At 36.0% G+C, this 16,779-nt stretch overlaps 1 protein-coding gene across 5 annotated transcripts; it reads right to left on the reverse strand.

Annotated features, from left to right (window-relative positions):
• Nucleotides 1-10,618: 10,618 nt before the first annotated feature.
• Nucleotides 10,619-16,045, reverse strand: LOC114278313 (kinesin-like protein KIN-6). 5 transcript variants are annotated; one of them, XR_014340048.1, is made up of 10 exons: nucleotides 15,583-16,043; nucleotides 15,236-15,459; nucleotides 14,338-14,388; nucleotides 14,100-14,182; nucleotides 13,903-14,017; nucleotides 12,170-12,218; nucleotides 11,864-12,065; nucleotides 11,612-11,675; nucleotides 11,382-11,435; nucleotides 10,619-11,098 (listed from the first exon to the last, which is right to left on the reverse strand). XR_014340048.1 is itself a non-coding variant. In XM_082887198.1 (8 exons), the coding sequence occupies exons 2-8, from the start codon at nucleotides 15,305-15,307 to the stop codon at nucleotides 11,666-11,668; spliced, it is 582 nt and encodes a 193-aa protein (XP_082743324.1). In that variant the 5' UTR covers nucleotides 15,308-15,408; nucleotides 15,583-16,045; the 3' UTR covers nucleotides 10,619-11,665. The 5 variants fall into 5 exon arrangements, 3 of the variants coding, with proteins under 3 accessions (XP_082743324.1, XP_082743322.1, XP_082743323.1); XR_014340047.1 differs by having other exon boundaries at nucleotides 11,382-11,675; nucleotides 15,583-16,042; XM_082887198.1 differs by having other exon boundaries at nucleotides 10,619-11,675; nucleotides 15,236-15,408; nucleotides 15,583-16,045.
• Nucleotides 16,046-16,779: the final 734 nt, after the last annotated feature.

Raw genomic sequence — 16,779 nt, forward strand, 5'->3', positions numbered from 1 at the left:
AGTTGTCGTAGCTCTGCCTCAGAATGATGAATGATGCATGCTCGATCGGCTTCACTCGGAAATCTGTTGCCATGCCTCATGCTGCCTCTGTTTGCACTGTTTTTGACTTCTGAAAACTGTGAAAATTTCTATGATGCTTCTGAATCACCTCATGGATATACTGAGAGGCCATCGGCCAAATGGTATGGCCATCGGCCAAGGAAAAAGGGTCATCGACCTTTTTTTAGTCCATCGACCAAAAATTGTTAGCCGATCGGCACTGAAGATAGCCGATCGGCCATCTCTTCCTGCAGACTGCTCCTCCTGCTGCAGCAGAGGACAAACATGGGCATAGCAATACATTTGCAAGAAAATGTTGTGCACTTACACCCTTTATCATGTTTGAGACTCAAAGGAGTGTAGGGTTGGACTCTCGAGCCATCAATCACGCATTTTGATGCATGATGGCCAAAGAGGCCGAATTGCACAAATCAATATGGAATCAATGCACAAAACACATGAATGCCTCACACTCTATTATGTTGAATCAAGAGTGTCGGCGACCGAGGATTGAGGCACGTTTTGTCACTTCAAGTACGAAACGTCCCTCGGTCCTCGTGTTTGGTTTGACACCCCAAACCAAACACAATGCAATGCATGCAACATGAAAAAGCTATGCAATGCAACATAAGCATGCCAAATGCAATATGACTCAAGCATGCATACAAGGCTAAAGTAACAAGCATGCCAAATGCAATCCAACCTAAACAAGCATGTGACAAAATGCAAACTAGCAAGCATGCAAAATGCAACCTAAACATACAAACATGCATGGTATGCAAAGATGGAGTAACATGCAACAACATGGAAACTAACAAGCATGTGACAACATGCAACATGTCAAGCATGCAACAACATGCAACATGTCAAGCATGCAACAACATGCAAAGATGGACTTAAACCAAAATGGGCAGACCTCGGCCATGCCCAAATCAGAGGCCAAAATGCGATGAAAATGAAGACAAAAGCACATACAAACATGCATACACTTCGGTTCACAAGCAAGGCATGAAGATACAAACTCTTAAGAGCACTTAAAGAGTGAGAAGTGTGGACATGGGACAAGCATTATAAGCTCTGAAATCATGCATGGAATGGTGCCAAACCACTCACCTAACATAAGGATAGCATGCAAGAAAGCTCAAAGTATGAAACCAACAAAGGGACTTAAACCATGGCCTTGCAAGGCAAGCCCCAAAGGGTCAAGGGCACCCAAAACAGTGCCAAGGCAGGTCAATACAAGACCAAAAACAAGCTTAAACCTAGCGAGCACAAGTTACACTACACCTATTACAACCAAACATGACATGACTTAACCAATGAAAAACAGAGTTATGACATGTCGGACTAAGCCCAAAAACCCACTGAGATGGCATCCCAAAGGCCTAAGCATGGAGGCGTGCACAATGATCCATTCATGAGGCATAAAACATCAACTCTTTAAAGCATTAAAGGAGTGACAAGTGCAAGTGTATGACCACCCTATATGGACTGAAATCACATATAAAATGATGCCAAATCATGAAAATGGTCCAAGTAATGCATGTTAATGACTTGGACACTCAAAGCTAACAAGCTAGATTAAACCATGGCTATACAAAACAATGCATGCATGACCAAGACAATGCAAATCAGAGCTAGAGCATGGTAAAACATGACTAAAAGCTTCTTTGAGTTGAGTCAAAATATGCAAGAATGATGGTCCAAATGCAAGATGCATGTTACGGCAAATAAGAGGATTGCAAGACAAGTGCATGATACATGTAAGAGGCTATCAAACCAAACTTTGGCAGAGGTATGGCATGGAAAAATAACAACAAATACTTGCTGAAATAAAGCCAAAACATGCTAAGCAAATATGCTACCAATATGAGCCATTTATACTAGCAATCAAGACACAAGGAGAGGGGGGGTCCCTCTCTTATCCAAGACTCCAAACCACTTCTCCACCACTAAAAATCCTCTGGATTTCAGTGGTGAGAAGGTCAAAACAAGATGGTTCCAAAGCTTAAAAGAGAAGGCACAAAACTAACCCAAACAAGGCCTAAGAGGGGGTAGACTACCTCCAACCAAAAAGTGACCTTAAACAATCATCACAAGCATGAAAAATTAGAACTTTTTGCAGTTTAGAGTTAAGCTTAAAACAATATGCAAATAGGTCTAAAAGCTTAAGCAAGAATGTGGGATTAAAAGGTAGTTTACTCACCCTTGAAGAACACCTTCAAGAACACTACTCCACCAACTTTTCTGAGTTCAAACCCACCCAAGAACACCAAAACCAACTCCCTAGTACCTCAGCAACAAAAGGATGGTGTGTTGCTAGGTGTTTGTGTGCAATAGTATGAAGAAATGACACTTTTGGGCACAAGCAAGGGCAAGGGGAGAGAGAGAGGTAAAATATATAGAGAGATATAGAACTTTGTATCTCAATTTTTTGAACCTCTGGAAAGGGAGGGGAGGCTCCCTTCTTATAGAATTTCAATCCTCAAGCTTGTTCAACAAGCTTGAGTCTTTAAACGTGTATGGAGGATCAGAATTGTGCGCACAAGCTGTCACAGCTGGCAGAAAATCTCTGCAAAAAGCAGGTGGAAAGGTCTCGGCTCAAAAATATGGTCGATCGACCAAAAAGAGTGTCGATCGGCCAACATTCTTGGCCGATGGCAAGGAAACAAGGCCGATGGCATCATGCCTTAGCCGATGGGTTGTGGGGAAGGCCAACAAGCCACCCTCTTCCCTCAGAAGCAAAACCACAAGTCCTTGGTCCACAACCAAGCACAAAACAAACAAGTTAAGAGATCCTTAGGCAAGGCGCGCAACCAAGACTTTTGGGAACTCAAATGTGATGCATACACTTCGGTTCACAAGCAAGGCATGAAGATACAAACTCTTAAGAGCACTTAAAGAGTGAGAAGTGTGGACATGTGACAAGCATTATAAGCTCTGAAATCATGCATGGAATGGTGCCAAACCACTCACCTAACATAAGGATAGCATGCAAGAAAGCTCAAAGTATGAAACCAACAAAGGGACTTAAACCATGGCCTTGCAAAGAAAGCCCCAAAGGGTCAAGGGCACCCAAAACAGTCCCAAGGCAGGTCAATACAAGACCAAAAACAAGCTTGAACCTAGCCAACACAAGTTAGAACAAAAGTCCGAAAGGCAAGAGGCATGCATGGCTATAAAGGAGTGTTACACTACACCAATTACAACCAAACATGGCATGACTTAACCACTGATAAACGGAGTTATGACATGTCAAAATAAGCCCAAAAACCCACTCAGATGGCATCCCAAAGGCCTAAGCATGGAGGCGTGCACAATGATCCATTCATGAGGCATAAAACATCAACTCTTTAAAGCATTAAGGGGGTGACAAGTGCAAGTGTATGACCACCCTATATGGACTGAAATCACATATAAAATGATGCCAAATCATGAAAATGGTCCAAGTAATGCATGCTAATGACTTGGACACTCAAAACTAACAAGCTAGATTGAACCATGGCTATACAAAACAATGCATGCATGACCAAGACAATGCAAATCAGAGCTAGAGCATGGTAAAACATGACTAAAAGCTTCTTTGAGTTGAGCCAAAATATGCAAGAATAATGGTCCAAATACAAGATGCATGTTAAGGCAAATAAGAGGATTGCAAGACAAGTGCATGATACATGTAAGAGGCTATCAAACCAACCTTAGACAGAGGTATGGCATGGAAAAATAACAACAAATACTTGCTGAAATAAAGCCAAAGCATGCTAAGCAAATATGCTACCAATATGAGCCATTTATACTAGCAATCAAGACACAAGAATAGGGGGGTCCCTCTCCTATCCAAGACTCCAAACCACTTCTCCACCACTGAAAATCCTCTGGATTTCAGTGGTGAGAAGGTCAAAACAAGATGGTTCTAAAGCTTAAAAGGGAAGGCACAAAACTAGGCCAAACAAGGCCTAAGAGGGGGTAGACTACCCCCAACCAAAAAGTGACCTTAAACAATCATCACAAGCATGAAAAATCAGAACTTTTTGTAGTTTAGAGTTAAGCTTAAAACAATATGCAAATAGGTCTAAAAGCTTAAGCAAGAATGTGGGATTAAAAGGTAGTTTACTCACCCTACGAACACCTTCAAGAACACTACTCCACCAACTTTTTTGAGTTCAAACCCACCCAAGAACACCAAAACCAACTCCCTAGTACCTCAACAACAAAAGGATGGTGTATTGCTAGGTGTTTGTGTGCAATAGTATGAAGAAATCACACTTTTGGGCACAAGCAAGGGCAAAGGGAGAGAGAGAGAGGTAAAATATATAGAGAGAGATATAGAACTTTGTATCTCAATTTTCTGAACCTCTGGAAATGGAGGGGAGGCTCCCTTCTTATAGAATTTCAATCCTCAAGCTTGTTCAACAAGCTTAAGTCTTGAAACGTGTATAGAGGATCAGAATTGTACCCACCAGCTGTCACAGCTGGCAGAAAATATCTGCAAAAAGCAGGTGGAAAGGTCTCGGCTCAAAAATATGGTCGATCGACCAAAAAGAGTGCCGATCGGCCAACACTCTTGGCTGATGGCAAGGAAACAATGCCGATGGCATCATGCCTTAGCCGATGGATTGTGGGGAAGGCCAACAAGCCACCCCCTTCCCTCAGAAGTAAAACCACAAGTCCTTGGTCTACAACCAAGCACAAAACAAACAAGTTGAGAGATCCTAAGACAAGGCGCGCAACCGAGACTTCCGGGAACTCGAAACGAACATGAGCATGAATGATCATTGAGTGTTCAAACAATGACGTCCAAGTCTTGAGGACGGTAAAAAATGGGGTGTCTACAGTTATGGTCTGAGTTGGTAAGCTGGTGGGAAGTGTAGTGGGTATCACTAGGGTCTGTGGTTATTTTGCTTAACTGGTGATCTGGTATGAAATTTAGAAACAAGGAGTTCAATATTTGGAAAGTTGTCCCTTTGGCCATGTTATGGTCCTTTTGGAAACTTAGGAATGAATGCTTATTTAACAATGGTAATGCAGATTTTGCACAGATGGTAGAGTTATTGAATGTAAGAATTGCATTATGGGTTAAGTCAAATGTTAAGGGAGTGAATTACACAGTGCATGATATTGTCGCAAACTTGAAGTAGGTGAGAGGTTGTTTGACATATGTTTATGGCTGTTGGTGGTCTGAAGCTGTTATTCTGTCACTAGTGTTGCTCTGTTGTATACAGATTGGTAGTCATACTGATGTATGAAGCTGGTCCGATCTGTCTGTGAAGGTAAATCTGTCACTAAAGCTGAGCAGATTGGTATGTGACCTTATTACTGCACTGTTGGAAGTTGGAAGCAGGTCTGAAGCTGTTACTCTGGTACCAGTGTTGCTCCCTTGGCATGTATGTTGCTGTCTATGAAAGTAACCTGATTGGTATATAGCAGATTGTTGGAGTACATTGACATGATGGAGAAAAATAAAAGGAATGCAGATTAGTAGTCATATTGATGTAGGAAGCTGATCCGATCTGTCTGTGAAGGTAAATCTATCACTAAAGCTGAGCAAATTGGTATGTGACCCTATTGCTGCTCTGTTGGAAGTTAGAAGCAGGTCTGAAGCTGTTACTCTGGCACCAGTGTTGCTCCCTTGGCATGTATGTTGCTGTCTGTGAATGAAACCTGATTGGTATGTAGCAGATTGTTGGAGTGCATTGACATGATGGAGAAAAATAAAAGGATGGAATGTGTCTTGTTGCTTGGTAAGGATTGCCAATTAGATGGAATATGCCTTGTTGCTGCAGAGCAAAGTCACAAATCGGTACCCACAAGGGGTAGAAGCTGAATCTGTTTGATCAAAACAGGGCCCATAGACATGTTTCATAGCAAATTCAAGCAATCCCTTCCTGTTGCCTTGTTTTTACCTCCTTGTGTTGTTTTTCCCTCCCTCTCTTTTTTGGTTCTTTTGATTGGTTCCTCACCAATCTTGGGTTAAGTGCTAGCAAAGGATTGTGCTTCCTTATCAGTGCCAACTTAGTTGGGATTGGTAAGGTTAGTTATGATACTTTTTGCACTTCCTTTCTTTGTTGATGTAAGTTTTCGCATGTATCTTACTTTCTTTATCAATAAAGTTTCTTTTACTGATAAAAAAAAAATATTTTAAATCATTTTGTTAGTAGGTATTGTTACACCAACCAATTTTTTAATGAGGTTAAAGAGCTCAAAACTAACATTGATGGTATGAAAATAAAAAGGTAAGCAAGGAATAACATTCATGCTGGTGTATAAGAAATAACAATATCATTTTTTTTATCTATATGACTAATGAATTATTGGGGAAAAATAGGCCAAATATTACATGAATTAATTAAACCTTAAAAATTCCAATGTCATCAAGTCAAATCTATAGAGTTTATTATTTTTTTTGTCAATATTTGTGGAAGGCTAATGTAATTTACTATAAATAATAAAGAAGTGAGATGTAAATCTTTTACATATAAAATCAACTTGATAAAATTGATACTCTTAATTAGATTATAAAATAATTGGAGATCATCTCATTATAAATTAGAAACTTATGATGAAATAGAAAATTAATAATTAATTTTGATAAAATTATGAAATCATTACATTTTTATAAATATACATGAAGTATAGGATACTATTTTAATTTTCAAAATCGGCGGTGGAAGTGGCCACCCCAGTCCCTCTGTGCTTCGGCCTCTGCTTGTGTAATAATTTATTCGACAACGGCTTAAAAAGTCAACTTTTATGAGTTTTTTTCTTTAATTTAATTAATTTATTTTGTGTATCCTTCTCAGCCTCCGTTTGGGAAGCGGGTTGGGTTTTTGGCTTTTTGACTTTTTGGATTTTTTAGCCTGGGCTATTTTAGTCTGGTTTGGGAAAGGTTTTTTGGTTTTTTGACTTTTTTGACTTTTTTTGTGAGAGAGGATTGTAATGATTATGGGTTGGATTTGATGTTTTGTTTTTTGTAACTAAAATAGTCTATTTTGTTTTTTGTGACTATTTTAACTAAAAAAAACCTGAGCTTTTTCTTGCCAAACGGAGGCTCAATAGTTTAAAAGTTTTATTGTAGTACATTTTACACATTCGTTGTTAAGAGCTTTGTACAAGTGTCATGTGCGTACATGCATGCAATAAATTACTGTTTTAGTCGCTTGTGTCATAACTTATTGGATGGGTAATGTTAGAAGTGAAAGATTTTTTACTAAATAAATAATCAAATGTCTCACATTTCTTATTTGATAACGGTGTATGAATTTTTTTCTTTAATGATACTTTTTTTTTTTTTAATTCGTGTTTTCCGGAATAGTTTGAAGAAGTTTTATTGTAGTACATTTTACACATTTGATGTGAAGAGCGTCATACACATGCCATGTTGTTCGAGAAAAGTTAGGGATCGTGAAAATTTTCTCATAAAAATGATCATGAAAGATTTATGATCCTTGGATTCCCTTGATGAGTGTATGGTGCTTTATTCTAAGTATAATTCAAAGGTCACAAAACTTTCATGATTATTTTCATGAAAGGTTTTTTATGATACATACTATTGTTGTTCACATGTATGCAGCAAATTATCTTTTTAGTCCCTTGTTTCATAATTTATTTGACAACGGTCCATGAGTTTTCTTCTTTAATGATATTTTTTTTGTTAATGTTTTTCTGAATAGTTTAAAGAAGTTTTATTGTAATACATTTTACACATTTGATGTGAAGAGCGTCATACACATGCTATGTGTTCACATGCATGTAATAAATTATCCTTTTAGTCCTTTATGTCATAATTTATTTGATCATGGCTTAAAAGTTAGCTTTTATTTTTAATAATATATATATATATATATATATATATTTTGTGTGGAACATTCTATTTTCATTTTTTATTTTGTGGTTTGTAGTTAAGAGGCTATAGAAAATTTAAAAAATAAAAATACATTGAAAAATTCAGATAAGAAAGACATGTTTCTCAATAGTTTGTAAACGTTTGATTGTAATACATTTTACATGTGTTGTTGAGAGCATCATATATAGACAAACATGCGTTAATTACTTTTCTAATCTCATGTGTCATAATTTGTTTGAGAATGGCTTATAGAGTTAGGTTTTATGAGTTTTTCTTAAACGGTATTTTTTCTTTGTTGTTGGTACTTTTATCAATAATTTTTTTGGGTCACTTGTTAATAAAACCTATACTTGCCTAATCTAAGGGGAAAGGGAAAGGGTATCGCTCCCAACACCCCACATGGGTCTCGAACCCGCAACCTCTACTATGGGGGTTGAAGAACATACCATTGTGGGACAAGGCAATGGGTATATTTTTTTTCAGTATTTTGAAGAAGTTTCATTGTAGTATAATTTAACAATTGTTGTTAAGATTTGTAGTTCTCTCAAATAGCTTCTTCTTGATCTCTCCTCCTTAAGACAGATTTGTTCATGAAACAATGAATTTTGCATCAAAAAGGGTTTGAGGGTGCCCCCTTTAGGACGTAAAGATATTGAAGAGGTAGTCCATTTAAATTATCTCTTCCTTCGAATACTCCTTATATTTATCTCTGTTTTGCTTAACAACCTTTTGAGGGTTTAGGCACTTTCAAAAAGGAGCATCGCACATTTAGTACATTCTTAGGATCCGCAAAAAATAGAACCTCCTCGTTCGCTACACAATCGCTAAGAACATCAAACACATTTGATGAGGATGGAGAAAGAGTAGAAACACAACATTAAAGTCTATGAGTGTCAACAACTTCCTTACCGTTTTTCTTTCACTTTCTTCCATTCACTTGGGTTAACTCGAATTGTTTCAGCCATTTCTTGAACCTTAATTAACCTTCCACTCTTTGTTTGGGAATATTTAAAATTTAAGGCTTACTAGGACACGAGTTTGTAGAATGATAATATATTTTGCATTCTTCATACACTTGAGATTTTCTAGGAAATTCCACTTTGATTTCAAAAGGTTCACTATATCCTAAGTGAGGCCTTGTACGGAAATATGCCATTTTAGTAATTTTTTTGACTTTTTGACTAAAAGTTAAGGTTAAAAAAATTAGTATATGTAGAATGACTTTTTAATTTTTTATGAAACATAAATGGGACAAAGTGTAATTTACCCTTTTAAATGTTATATTAATATAATCTAGATTAAGGTCTTGTTAACTATTGCCATAAGACATTTGGTTGGCAATTTTTTAATATGTTGTACTTTATTTATGATTCATAATTTTTTTTTTGTTTATTTTTTGTATTTTTTAACAAATGTCTTCTAGATATCTTTACAATATATAATGGTTTTTTTTTTTTTTTTTAACTTTGAAAGTACAAATTTTATTGTAAAGAATTGTAGAAAACCAATACATGTCGTCATGACAGTCATCACTAAAAGAATGTCTTAAAAAAAAATAAAAAACTAAAAATTTTTTACCAACAAATTTAAAAATATCACTAATAAATATAGTTCTAAGAAAACATTTTTTAAAACATTTTTTTACTACCATACCGCTATACCACCCCAACACCTCCATCTCTACTTTCACCTTGCCGTTGTCACTCCAACCACCGCTAATACAATTATTAGTAAACTAATTTAAAGAATGCAACAAAACATAAAAAAAAGATTTTTTATAATTTTTTTTTGAATTTTATTTTTCTACTGAAACAAATGAAATGTTAGTATATGTTGACATAAAATCAAGATAAAAAATGTTATAGGCTCTAAATTTTCTATCAAATAAATAATCAAATGTTTCACATGGATGTAAAGTTCACTAAATTACAGACCTCACACTCATGTAAGACATTTAGTCATTTATTTAATAGAAAATTTGATATTCTTAACATTATTCAGATTCTTCATGATGGACCATACTATTATTATTATTATTATTTTGGGGTGTTTATCATCATTATTATTAATAAAACGTTGAGTAGGGGTGGGCTCAACTATGTCCTTGCATTCAATTTGGGCATTACTTCCTAACCGTTGATATAGTCCTATTTGTGGGGCCACATTTGCTTGCCCACACTACAGGAAATTCGTTTTTTAGCGGCGTTTTGAAAACGCCGCGAAAAGCCTGAAAAACGCCGTAATATCTTATAGTAACGTGTAAAATTTTCGCCGCTGATAGGGCCGCCACAATAGCTACCCAACGTTTAAAAAACGTCGTTAAAAATATTAGACGGCGTTTCTTAAAACGCCGCAAAATCTTTGACGACCGTCTCACCCTCCGTCCCAAATTAACGTGTGACGTCACAATGACGTCATTTAGTGGCGTTTTTTCAAAAAACGCCACTGTTTTTTATTTTTAAATTTTTTTAATTTGTGGTGACAATGTCGTCATTTTGTGGCGTTTTTTCAAAAAACGCCATTTTTTTTTTTTTTTTTTTTGGTGGGGGGATTCTAAATTACTGCAGTTGCAAGTATACCTAGAATGAATATGTTCACATTTTATTTTCTGTCATTTTTTCCAAGTGTGTAGCATTTTAAAACCTGCAAATCAAGTAATGTCCTACATTTTAAAACCAGCAATTCATCAATCTCTTGATCTCTATGGGCTGTTCACCCCTTATTCAACATCAGTGATTATACCCAACAATAAAGTATATCTGGATCTCTGCAATTCAAGTCATGCCCCATAACAACACAGTATCATTGACTCTATTATCCAAAACATGTAGTTCATTTCTACCTAATGACAAAGTAAATTGAAAAACAAAACAGTTGTGATTTACAAAAAAATGAAAAAAAACTATCGTCTGTGTTTCCTAAATCGCTCCGAACTTAGGGAGCAAGCAAATCATATCTTTGGTAAGAGCAGCAATTTTCAGATTTTGCGTCTCCCAATTCTGTTGTGCACTGTGCACTATATTCGTCACTTGCTATTAAGCCGAAAGCAACGAGCAGCAAAAACATATCTTCAAAATCTGATGTTTTGTAGCACAATGCTATTGTTTATCAACCTCTTGTAGTCTGAAAACTCCAAGTTAATTGCATTTCTCACCAATTATATTGAAAATATCAGCGACAAAAGCACTCTCCACAAAGCATCTCTCACCATTCCACCTAAGGGAAAGCAAATAAATGCAGCAAAATTTCAGGTGAACACCTTCCCAATGCTGAATATTTTAATATAAATTGATGATGATCTAAATCCATATGCAATAGCCAAGTCAATCAAAGACTTAAAATGTTTATGACCATGCACATCATAGAACTCAACTAACTAGACTGAACCTGAAGCCAATCAACAAATAACATTAACAAAGAAATGTAAAACATCAAAAGAAAAAAGAACATTAACAAAGAAATCTAATGGAGTAATTCAATTGAATAAAATAATTCATACCAGCAGTAGTGTCATGTGTTGAACCAATACTCGATGATGTATTAGGCAAGCTACCTGGAGGATACCATGACATGAAGCAAGGGTGATAGAAAAAAATCACCTTATTCATTCTACTTCATAGATAACTTGTTGGTACATTTTCAAAAAATACAATCAAGCTAGTAAACACAATTGAAACAGGATCACAAGAAAATGAGTCTTTAGCAACTTTCTGATGTAAACATGCTTACAAGTCTGGATTTGAGCGCCACATATTTTCCCCATTGCACTAAAATGAATCTCAATCAACTTCCCCTGCACCACATCAAGAAGAGTTGATCTGTATATCTTTTGAAGTAACTCATTTAAGTATTGCACAATGATCAACTCATTCAAGTAGTGTTCGTAAAGAATCTTTAAGCTAAAATGCATAACAAAAACCTTTGCATCCATAACCATGTTAAAGCATCATATGCACACAATATATGCACACCAATTATTACCTCAAGTTTCCCCTTATATTCTTCAAGACATTCCATAAAGCTTTAGCAAAATTTTGCATAATCTTGTTTGTTCTTTCTTTTGCCAATTCAGTGGACCCTTCCTCAAGGGATGTACCATCATTTACTTCCCAATTAATAGTTGTTGCCAGATGATCTGAACATATCTGAGATTTAACCTCCTTGACCTCTTGTGGAAGGGTTTCTGTTTCAAAAGAAGCAAAATATATCCCATGTTCTTGATAGAAATCAAAGAGTAAAAAATAACAAAGTGGTGTAAGCTGAATTATAGGGTGCAATTCGAACAACCTTCTTTATCAACTTCACATTCATCTCCAGTACCCTTCCCTCCATGGGTCTGAAATAAAAGCCTAAAATTAACATGATGATAAAGAATGTACATAAACAATCCTGTAGTTACCAATACAAGGTGTAATCCATTGTCAGGAAAATAACTGACATATTAACCCCACATGCACAATGCCATAAGGGAACAGTATGGAAAAGTCCGGCATAACCTATTATATTATCATAATTTCAATTGTCAGGAAGATGACTCCTGTCTGACCATTCCGCCTGGTCTATTATCATAATTTCAATTGAACTACAATGTCTTTTCCTCATTGTCTCAGCCCATGTTAGTTACAGATGATCTGAACATATCTGAGTCCGGCATAATATATTTTTACATTTTAGATGCATATAGTCTAGAAGTCCCTATTAAAAAAAAGTAAAAAATAATAAATAAATGGATAAATTTGAAAAGGTTAGTTGACCTTTTTCAAATTTGATCCTTTTTTTAGGGTTTGTTTGGTGACGTTTATGTTTACAATTTTCTATTTATATTTACAATTTTCTTTAAAAAAAAAAAAAATTTTGAAAACTATAAACAAAAAATAAAAATCCATTTGGTATCTATTTTCATTTTCAAAAACTTATAAATAGTTTACAAAAGTTAGTTAATTTTTGTAACTACAAAAAAGTTGGTTTCACTTGTTTAGAAAAAAAAAAGGTTTCATTCCTTCCTCATTCACCCATCCCTCCGACCACCACCCACCGCTTATTAGGACCAGCAGCCATCGACGGCCACCACCTCTTGTTAGAAACTACCTTCGGCAACCACCTGCAGCAGCTGGTTGGTTGCCAAAAAACCACCTTCGGCCATCACCTCCTGCAAGCAGCCACCACTTCCCACAGCAGACAATCGCCTCTGGCCACTGCCAACCACCTCTGGCAGCCAACAACAACCTCCGGTCACCACCTCCAATAGATCACAATCAGAATCACCCATTCAAGGTCAGACTGTCTAAAAATGTGATATATCAGTTCCCTTCCACCACCAACTAGCAACCACCTCCGGCCACCATCTTCAACCCAACCACTTTCGGCCACCCCTTTCTGTTGTTTTTAAAACACATGTTGTACCAAATATGTTTTTGCTTACATTTTTTCCAAAAATAAACATAAACTTGTTCAATATTTTCTGTCAACAGAACAGGTAAACTGTCAACATTGTCAAGCGACACCTTATATTTTTAGATGTTTCTTGGACCAAATTGCCAAAAAAAAAAAAAAAAAAAAAAAGAAAAAGAGAAGAAGAAGAAGAAGAAGAAGAAAAAATCACTTAAGACAATAACTCATTTAAAAAATGAGCTGGCTTAACATCCGGTGCCAAAGTCAGGACTTGGCATCAACTATGAAACCACAAACAGGTTATATTCTGTGTATTAACTTCCTACAAAGTCTAAAATGTGCAGCTCCTCGTGTATCAAAAGAATGTTGCATGCCCTAGTAAACAAGGAGAAGTCTAGTCATCACAATGACATGAATTTTCTTGATCTTCCGATTTCATAACAATGTAATTGAAGGCATAAAACATATCCAGGGAATTGTTAGTTGCAGAGTTACAAGACCTCCCAAAAATGACCAGAGAGCACCCTTTAAAGAAACCTACCGACCTATTCCAGCTAAAGCCGAACTACACACTTATCCAATAAAATGAATATGTAAAAGATTTACATTCAGAAGGGCAGATTGAATACCGAACATGCTTCAAGGCAAGTAAGCTTCATTCTCTTGAGTTGTTCTGTTCTAGGCAAAGTCTGAAAATGCCTCTTAGTACAAAGCGAATTTAACGGTTGTTCGACATTATTAAACCTACACATATGAGCAATGATGCCCATCAGTTGTAAAGCTTATTATAAGTAGAAGGATATTTGGCAGTCAAGAAAACTTTTACTTGATTTTCATATAAGGTGAAGCCTGTCTTAGTAGAAAGCATGAATCAAGATAGTCTTCCTCTCCTGATTTCACAGTTAAAATCTGCAAATATACTAACCAATCAATATGACCAGCTCATAACATTATAAAAGTGCAAAAAAATTTAAGTAAACCATAAAGTGTCCTCTGAAAATTAGTGTTCCCAAAGTGTAATGTAAGAAACGATACAAACTAATGGTGTAACATAAACAGCATACCAAAGCCATTCGCTTTTTGCCTTCCAAGTAATCTCGTAAATACCGAGTTAACTGTTTACAAATTAACACCAAAGTCAAATTCAGGGTCCACTGAATTGGCAAAAGAAAGAACAAACAAGATTATGCAAAATTTTGCTAAAGCTTTATGGAATGTCTTGAAGCAATATAAGGGGAAACTTGAGGTAATAATTGGTGTGCATATATTGTGTGCATATGATGCTTTAACATGGTTATGGATGCAAAGGTTTTTGTCAAAAAAAAGCCAAGGTAGGCTCAAATTGGAAAGTTTTGATGCAAAACATCATAACTAAATTATAGAACACAATCTACAAACTGCCCTTGAACACTATCTCCTGTTACCGCAAATCTCAAAGACGCCATTGTATAAACTTAAATTTGGGTAAACCACTAAAATCCCCCCCCCCCACCCATTTCCTTCACTCAAATTTCTATCCAATCAAAACTTGACAGGTGCTCTTACCCAAATTTGCCAAATTCTCCTTTACTCCCAACTCCTAGCATCCGCTCAAAACTTGACTCTTGGCAGTTTTGCTCTATTTTTATTTTTTATTTTTTAGATGGGGAATTTTACTCAAATTTTAGTTTATCCACTGGAGTGCTTCATATCAAATGAAGCTTTTCATTTAAACTTCTACTCTAATTTCTACTCAATTAGAGTACAAGTATAAGCAAGGCTTGGATGATAATCAATTTAAAAAAACTAATCAAGAAATTTAAAAAAATCACAAAATAGAATTAATGAAGCAATAATTGAAAGTGTAATTACTATGGATGATAAGTTCAGCACAAAATAGAATTTTCTTGCTATAAATGTTGGATCAATGAAATATTCTAAACAAAATTTCATATTAAAGCAACAAAAATGTTAATAATCTACCTTGAGAGCACCAGCAGCAGACAAAATCTGCTGTCCATGGCAGATTGATGCTACTGGCTTTCCAACCTCCATGAATTCCTTCACCAATTTAATAACTGACTCATCCAATGCTAGGTATTCTGGAGCTCTGCCTCCCGGGATCACAAGAGCATCATAGCTTGAAGCATTTAAACCTTCAAAACTAGCTGTTAGCGTAAAGTTATGACCTGGTTCAACGATCTGATCTGATCTAATTTGAAAATGAAAAAATTAGAGAGTTAATCAGCAGATTTGACAATGAGAAAGTAGACCAACAGAGATCGATCTGGTTCAAACTCGAACACCGATTAAGAGAATGAAAATTGTACCTGATATAAGAGCAACAGAGATCGATCTGGTTCGAGAATGATATCGATTTTGGATCTGCGATCTGATGAAGAACAGATCGAGTTTGAGTTCAAGTTCGATGAAGAGACTGATCAAAGCTCTCCAGTAACAGATCGATGAAGAGCAACAGAGATCGAGAGTTCGACGAATATACAATGCAAAATCTGCAATCGAGCAAACGAGCAGAGAGAGAGAGAGAGAGAGAGACTGTGTGTGTGCGTGTCTTTGATCTGGTTCGATGAATATCAGTCGAGGGCTTTGGAAGACGGAGAGAGACCGAGCTACGGAAGAGACACAGAGAAAGTGAGAAACGGAGTATGGATGGTGTCAACATATACACCCAATACGACGCCGTTCAACTGAGCTCTAAGACAACGTTTTGAAAACGTTGTCTTTCATCCATCTATAATGGCGTTTACAAAAACGCCATAAAAGAATCGCTGCAGTAGGCCCTTTTTCCTGTAGTGCCACTTTTGCAAGAACACTGACCTTTCTTCTTTCTTTCTTTTTTCTTTTTTTTTTCTAATTTTTTTATTTTATTTTTTGAACTGGGACCTCCTCTTGGTCAGTCAATTTAAAGCATCAAGAAGAAAATTCTTGCATTTTAGGCCAACGTGGATGTCAGGTCCTATATAAGGACGGAAAATGAGTGAGACCTCAGTTGTTGGGATTCTTACAATCTTTAAATTGATTCATACTACTCATTTATGTATGGAATCTATATTATGAATAGTGTTGATCATTCTGGGGTTATAAAATTTCCAAAAAATAAGTTTCTATCATTATTGATACAAAGACCTTGACTGTGAAACTAAAGAATGACGAATGACCACATCACCACCAGAGCAAGATCATATTCACGAAGGAAGTGTGTCATAAGTCCACAACATATTCTTATTGATAGCCTAGGATATCCAGATCAATTTGTGTGTAACTCGATTAATTGTTAAACGAGTAACCTTTAGGTCAATCCATAACATAGTTGAAGTGGGCTTTTGGGAAAATTATATGGTACACATTTTTTTTATACTGTGTACTATATCGATCTATCTTTAGTTATGATTTTTGTATTTTTTGTTATGATTTTTTGTGTTTCTAATTATGACTTATCGTGATATTATTTTGATTATGATCTAAGTGTTTTTTGTTATACCTTATACGGTGTTTTGTTATAACTA

Source organism: Camellia sinensis, chromosome 9, assembly GCF_055761805.1.
Source record: "Camellia sinensis isolate YWXY chromosome 9, ASM5576180v1, whole genome shotgun sequence".
In the NCBI taxonomy this organism is placed as follows: Eukaryota; Viridiplantae; Streptophyta; class Magnoliopsida; order Ericales; family Theaceae; genus Camellia; species Camellia sinensis.

Bases quoted from the DNA above. Each gene is read 5' to 3' on its own strand.
- LOC114278313 (XM_082887198.1), bottom strand. From the start codon at position 15,307: ATGGAGGTTGGAAAGCCAGTAGCATCAATCTGCCATGGACAGCAGATT. The intron at 14,018-14,099 runs GTAAAAGTTTTC...TCATATGTGTAG, and splicing joins TCACCTTATATGAAAATCAA to GTTTAATAATGTCGAACAAC. The intron at 12,066-12,169 runs GTTGTTCGAATT...CTTTTGAAACAG, and splicing joins ATGTGAAGTTGATAAAGAAG to AAACCCTTCCACAAGAGGTC.